Raw genomic sequence first — 7,483 nt, 5'->3', positions numbered from 1 at the left:
CATGTCATCCCCCACCCTCACCCCATCTGCTACGAAAACCGAGCTAAACGAGTTGCTTGCTTGCCGGCGAGTAGTACAACTCGCCATGGACGTGGTAGCTCATCGACTCTTGCTTGAGACACACAACCAAGACGTGGGCACAAACCTGATGCCACAGGAGCTGGACCGGTCGAGGTATGGCCCTATCATAGAAGAGATCAAGGAACTGCTAACCTATCATGAGTGAGCATAAAATCAAATGGGTTAAACGTTGTGCCAACAGAGCAACACACATATTAGTCAGAGAAGGTTGTCTTCATAAACTTTGTACCGGCATTGTTGCACATTCCTTCGGGTTGTATTGGTGATGTGATTTTCTCGAGTGTACCGCGAGAACTCTTGAACAACCACCACCACTACCATCATCAAAAAGTTTTTTGAAGCTAAAAAAGAATACCACAACCATTAGAAATTGCTTATTTTGAAAAATGCTTTAAGATAAAAGTGACTAGCATCACTTATACATGCTTTTTTTAGGGATCACTTATACTCCCTCCGTTCTGAATTACTCGTCACAAAAATGGATGTATCTAGATGTATTTTAGTTCTAGATACATCCATTTCTACGACGAGTAATTTAGAACGGAGGGAGTACATGCTTAAAACACGAGGATGTACGAGGACGTATATCGGGCCTATCCATGTAACACTTAAAATTTTCCGTAAGAAAAAAAAGGCAACACTTAAATGCTTAAATACACGCCAAAATTATACACCTTGCCGTTTAAGATTTTCCTTGGAATGCGTGAATAAGGAAAGAAGCAAATACACACCAAAATCAGAATCAGATCCTCAAGTTTTTAATTGACACCAAACATAGAACTACTACCCCGGTCGGGTTGTAGACCAGAGATTCGGTTCCTCGGACCAGACCTACGCAGCGCACTACCAGGAGCAATTCTTCCATTTTAGTAACACAAATCTTTTGTTCCCCCACCTTTAACGCACGCAGCCCATCGAATCGTGACACATAACGCCACCATATCCGGCCCGCGGAGATTTGTTTCTTTAATCGACGGACCGATCGCCGGGCGCGCTAGTGGCATGTGCCTGGTGACATCCCAGCACTTGAGATACCCCCCCCCCCCCCCCCCCCCCCACGTTGGAGCTGCGCTGTGCCGGGTGCGCTCGATCTCATCCCAGACGTGACCAACAACGACGCGCCACAAGGCAAAGCAGCGAGTAATCACCAGCGGGCATCCCGGCTTATAAAAGGGCGGCCGCCGCGCTGGCCAACGCCGCTGACAGGCAGTCGCAGGCGCGGCCGGTCGGGCAGAAGTTTCCCCCTTCCTAGGCGCGGCCGAGTCGCCGAGGCCACGTCCGATCGGGCCAAAAGCAGAGACGAGTCCTGCTCGCTCCCAAACGGCCGTTTTCCCCTTCCGCGCATCGCCACAAATATCCTTCCTCCCGCTGCTCCTCGGCGTGGTCGATCGCGGGCGGAGATCCGGGAGGGGAGATGGCCAAGAACGCAGGAGGGGTGCTGCTGCCGGTATCCGCCGAGCCGGGGAAGGGCGACGGCGAGGCCGCGCTCTTCAAGGGCTCCGCCATGACCCGCCGCGGCGCCGTCGCCGCGCTCTCCTACATGTCCTGCTCCGGTACGCGCCTCGATCCGCGCCCTCTCTTTCTCTGCGCGTCTGTGGTGTGGCGTCGAATTGGCGCCTTGTCTGTGTGATTCCGTTCACGGCGGCGGACGGGTGGCTCGTTTTGCGTGAGGTCGGGAACAGGCAGCGTGCGGTCGGCCCTTGTGATTTGCTGCTAATCGTCGCCAACTCGTTGCTTCCGTTGGCCGTTATTCAGCTACTTGGGGTTGGAGTTAGTGCTGGCTGGTTGACTCGTGTCTAGCTAACTCAGCCGTGCGTTTGTATGAAACCATTTTAGTACTGCTACTTCGGTTGCCACAGGGATATGGGCAAAGTACATACTGCTCAGTAGGTATTCACCAGCAAGAGCTACTTAGACTTGGAGATGGTCTAGCATTAGTAAAAACTGGTTGTTTTTACTATGTATTTGTATTTGAGTGCTAGAACTAGAAGGACTAACTGTCTCAAACACTGCTGCACAATTATGCTGTAAGATGATCGCAGCGCTCTGTTACATGTCCTGCTCCGGTACGTGCCTCGATCTGCGCCTCTCTTTCTCTATGCGGTTGTGCTGTGGTGCAGAATTGGCGCGTTATCTGTGTGAGTTCGGGAACGGGTAGCATGCGGTCGGGCCTGGTGATTGTTGCTAATCGTCGCTAACTTGTTATTTCCGTTGGCTGTTACATCCTTTATTCAGCTACTTGGGGGTTGGAGTTAGTGCTGGTTGGTTGACTTGTGTCTAGCACGAAACCATTTTGGTACCGCTAGTTCAGTTGCCACAGGTTATACACAAAGTACATACCGCTCAGTGGGTGTTACCGTAGGTATTCGTCAGTAAGAGCTGCTTAGACTTAGTAAAAACTGGTTATTACTGCCACATATGTATATTTGAGTCTAGAAGGGCTATCTATCTCTCAGAAACACAATTCAGTAAAGACAATCTCATTTGGCTTGTCGAGTTCCGCAGCTAGAGGCGCTCCATAGCCGTTAGGGGTAGGCACTAGCGTGGAATATCTCTTTGATAGATATCTAGTGTTGTATTCCTTATTGTGTAATTGGCTTGTTTGCCACTTCTATGAAATTGATATGCCATTCCATGGTGTATTCTTGAAAAAGACACATTTGGCTTGTAGTAAAGGTCACAGCGGCGGATATGTCAAATATAATCATGATCAACTTGGTGGTGTAATTTATACAACTAACTGTGCTGGCTCTTGTGGATCCGACAAAAGTATGTTGCTTGTTTTCTTGTCATGGCTTTGCGAATCTCTTAGGAGGCGGTGGCGCTGCTGCTCTCTTCAAGGGTCCACAATGATGACATGCCGCAGCACCTCCATCGCGCTCTCCTACATGGTCATCATTGATACGTCAACCCACTTCTTTTTTCTTGTTTGGTTTTAGATGCAGTTCTATGTGGCATGAATTGCATGCTTTGGTCATCATGGGGTAGCTCGTTCAGTGCACTGTAAGAATTTGGAGATAGAATGTTGGTACTGGTACGGTCTTGTGATGTAGCACTAGTTGCAGTTTGTTTCTGTCAGGCATTACTTCTGTTACTGAGGTGCTTGGGGTTGGGATGGGAGCTGGTATGTTGACTTCTATCTAACTGCTCAGCAGAGCTTCAAGTAGGAATCATTTCGATAGTACCTACCAGGGATACAGGATTTCTGTTGTATTGAGGAAGAATTTTACCCTGCTTGAATGGAGACTTTGATGAAAACTAGTAAATGCATACGATTCACGTTCATATTTGGTAGAATATATTTTTTGTGGGATATTTTGTAGAATATTAATTGCACCGCTGATGTTAGGTAAGGTATTAATTGCATGATAATTATGTGATTAGTGCTGATATTGATATTCTGTATAATATTTATTGCACGCTAAACATGTTGAGCGCTCGCCATTGAAGCAATCTAGGTCGTTGGATTGACATGAATTGATGGCCGAGAATAGTTGGATCTGCCCTTTGGGTCCTTTTATATTTGTATATGTATATATATGTATAGATGAATTTTTAATACAACACACATACATCTTCTAACCTTGTATGTCTGAAATCTGTCCAAATTGCTGTAGTGTCATGGTAAGAGAAAGCAAATTCTGATGGGCCCACTTACAAAAAAAGGACAGAGAAAATAGAACTTTGAAAATCCCTTGCCATTTAGATAGAATAATAAAGTGGATAATAGAATCATTGCCAAATTATAATTGCGAATGAAAATTTCTTGATTTTTTCTGAAATTGTTCCTATTTATCTTTTATCTTCTGAGAAGCATTACAAACTGGTTTCCGCACAGCAACTTCCTGATGACATTTCTGTTTCTATTCTTTATGTTGTGGAAGTCTTGAATTCCCTTGCTAATACTTTTTACAATGTGCAGTTTTGCTGGTGATGTTTAACAAGGCGGCTCTATCTTCATATAAATTCCCTTGCGCGAACGTCATTACACTCCTTCAGGTGCTTCATTCTGTGTGGACATATTCTGGACAGTCTGTATTGTTAAATACCCTCTTCTCATTGTAGTCCATCCATATCCTTATTTTTCTGAATAACTGTAAATTCACCCGACAGAGTGTATAAATGTTTTGTGCCCACGTTCTGTCCGTTCAACAGTAAAAAAACTGTACTAGACTATCTGTGACCTGCTTGTGGTCTTGGAAAGTAATGATAGATTTCCAAAAGCTACATACTCTACTTCTAATTCATCTAGTTGAAGAATGTTCACTTTCTTATTGGAGCTGTAGACAATGGGCCTGCTATGAATTGCAGCTTGTTAAATATTACAGTGATATAGTTGTCGGTGTATTGCGACTTACGTAATATGTACTAACTTTCTTTAGCTGTACAGCTCTGTTGGCTGAATTTGTTACTGTATGATATGTTTGGTCCTGTCTTTCCTTTCTGACACCTAATTAACATGTGCAGATGGTGTGCTCAACGTGCCTTCTCTATGTTCTGAGACGGTTAAAGATCATTTCTTTCACAAATAGTGAAACATCAGTACCCTCTGATTCACTATTCTTTGTGCCGTTCAGAATACTGCTGCGCACTTCACCGCTTTCGCTGTCTTATTTGCTCTACATGGTATGCTTATTCCCTCGCACACAATTACAGCCATGAGCTGCAAATATGGAAATTGTTGCTGTTTACTTTGAATTCTGAATGATGCTTACCTTCCATGATGGTTTGCTAAAAGCTAGCTTCAATGGAATCTGTGCGTGGAGTAAATGTTCCTATGTATACAACTCTAAGGCGCACAACAGTAGCATTTACAATGACAATGGAGTATTTCTTGGCAAAGCAGAAACACACCCCACCTATAATTGGCAGGTAAATGTTCAGGCATGTTACTTTACTTTGCATTTGTACTCTCAAAATTGAAGTACATGTGCTAGCTAGCTAATATGAGCCTCTATTTGTGCAACAAACTCCTGCCTTAGCCACAGTCAAACATATATATTAACTCATTAATTCTATTTTATTTTGACTGCCTGTCATATCTTTAGTTCATCAGTAGTGGTCGAATCTGCTTGTTGCTCTTATCATTATCAAGCCTTGTAATAAGGTATCAGAATTCACATTCATGTAGTCAACTTAGTGGACAGTATGGTTGTAGCTTGCAACATGGTGATCCTTGTGTTTCATTATACTGCATTTTTCAGAACATAGTTGCTTTCTCAATCTGCCATACTCCTCTTTCTGGTTGCTAACCAACTGTTTATCAGTGTCGCTTTGATTGTATTCGGAGCATTTATTGCTGGGGCTCGAGACTTATCATTTGATGCTCGTGGGTATGCCATTGTCTTCGTCGCCAATATAACTACAGCTGTTTATCTTGCAACTATAAATCGTATTGGTAAGCACCTTCCTTTTTGCCACTTATTATATGTCAATCAAACTTGCAAAAATTTCTAATCAACACTTGTTTTGTTCTTTTAGGAAAATCTAGTGGGCTGAATAGCTTTGGCCTGATGTGGTGCAATGGTAGCATCTCAAAGACCTGTACCACTAAGATTCAACTTCATACTTCACACGTCCTAAATATATATTCTGCTTATCTGGATTTCAGGACTTGTTTGTGGACCTGCAGTACTGTTCTTGACATATATTCAGGGCGACCTCAAGAAAACTATTGAATTTCCCTATCTTTATTCCCCTGGTTTTCAGGTATATGCGACTTAAATTTTGAAATTAATGCTAATTTGATTATCCGAGGCATCTAAAGACTGCAGTACTTGGGGATGCGCATCACAATTTTTTACTAACAAAAACACAATCTTGTTGCCTGTTTATTGACTTCACTGGAGATGCTTGAATCTCTGTATATTTGTTCGCAACTAACCAGTTGGTGTTGAGGGTCGAGCTTTGACTGACACACTAGCTCGTGAGGCATTATTTTGTTCCTTCCTACCATTTCTGTGATCTTACCCAATAACGTACTGAGTTACTGACCCAATCCTAGAAAATAGTTCGGATCATACACACTGTTTCACTCGAGCCAGTGAAACCCTTGCACTATTATATTCACATATTACCATGTTTTAGTCCACTGTTCTTGATTTCTGGTTGATTATTATAGGTTCTTAAATCTTCTTGGTTGCTGATTAATCTTACTCCTGACTTATCTCTATAGTATGCCTAGTTCATTGCAGTTAATGTTTTGTGGATGCTTCTAATTACTCTTGAAAGCAAGGGAAAAAAAATCATACTCCCTCCGTTCACTTTTGTAAGTCGTTTTAGACAAGTCAAAATGGGCCGTTTTGCACATTGTCTGAAATGTCTTCAAGGTCTTATAAAAGTGAACAGGGGGAGTATTTATTTATGTTATAGTTGACATGAAGGTCTTGGGATTGCTTTATGTGTTTATATTGTATGTTAATTTTTTAAGCCTCATAATTTATTTTTCCTGGGATAGCTAGGGCCCATAGGTATCAATCATTTTGACGTAATTCCATTTGTAGGTGGTGCTGCTATTTTCATGTGTACTAGCATTTCTATTGAACTACACCATCTTCTGGAATACAATCCTGAATTCTGCACTTACACAGTCAATGTGTGGCAATTTGAAGGTATGGTCTCCATCCAATTCCTCCACGTGACTCAACATGCGTAGTATTTTGAAATCTTCTTCATGATGCTATTTCTGCAGGATTTCTTCACTGTTGGACTTGGCTGGGTACTCTTCGGCGGGCTTCCTTTTGATCTGGTGAGTTTAAGCTTGTTGCTCGGCCACAATTAGCTCTTCAATTTCCTTTCCTGAACACTGACTTAATTTTCTTTCTCATGGCAGCTTAATGTCATCGGCCAAGGGCTTGGCTTCGTTGGCTCAGGCATGTATGCCTACTGCAAGATCAAAGGAAAATAGATACTGATCTTTAAGGGACCAAAGGAAAGTAGATATTGATATGGGCAGTATGGCTTAACCAAAGTAGCGTTCATCATGCTGTTTGCTCCTGCATACGGGAGAGAAAATTTTGTAGGTTTTCCTGGGTGTACATTTATAAACTCCAATTCTCCTGGGTAGAACATGAATGAACTGCCATTGTTTGGCCAAGGAAATATAGAATACAACAAGATTTCAGCATCTCTGTACCATCGTTTTGTCTGTTCACATCTCCGTATTTGTCTGAAATAGATCACAACAAGATTTCAGCCGCCCCATCCATCCAAAATATAAGGTCCACAGCCACTATAATCAAGTAATAGATGTGTCGATTTTTTTCTATTTTTTGTGACTTTTAGAATTTATTTTTGATTTTTTCGAAAATATATTGTCTCACTAGAAACCAGGCTCCAAAATGCAACAGAAAATTTCCAATATATCACCTAGCAAGAGGCTATTGTCTCAGCGTTGGTGCAA

At 42.6% G+C, this 7,483-nt stretch overlaps 1 protein-coding gene across 2 annotated transcripts; it reads left to right on the top strand.

Annotated features, from left to right (window-relative positions):
- Nucleotides 1-1,150: 1,150 nt before the first annotated feature.
- LOC123127778 (UDP-N-acetylglucosamine transporter UGNT1) lies at nt 1,151-7,207 on the top strand. Of its 2 annotated transcripts, XM_044547616.1 has the most exons (10): nt 1,151-1,634; nt 4,004-4,080; nt 4,549-4,707; nt 4,820-4,953; nt 5,349-5,479; nt 5,563-5,607; nt 5,693-5,790; nt 6,585-6,692; nt 6,773-6,829; nt 6,914-7,207. In XM_044547616.1, exons 1-10 carry the CDS (start codon nt 1,496-1,498, stop codon nt 6,986-6,988), a joined length of 1,023 nt encoding a protein of 340 aa, XP_044403551.1. In that variant the 5' UTR covers nt 1,151-1,495; the 3' UTR covers nt 6,989-7,207. The 2 variants fall into 2 exon arrangements, with proteins under 2 accessions (XP_044403551.1, XP_044403552.1); XM_044547617.1 differs by lacking the exon at nt 1,151-1,634 and having other exon boundaries at nt 4,824-4,953.
- The last annotated feature ends 276 nt before the right edge of the window (nt 7,208-7,483 follow it).

Source organism: Triticum aestivum, chromosome 6A (genome assembly GCF_018294505.1).
Source record: "Triticum aestivum cultivar Chinese Spring chromosome 6A, IWGSC CS RefSeq v2.1, whole genome shotgun sequence".
Lineage (NCBI taxonomy): Eukaryota > Viridiplantae > Streptophyta > Magnoliopsida > Poales > Poaceae > Triticum > Triticum aestivum.
This window is presented reverse-complemented; position numbering and strand designations above follow the sequence as displayed.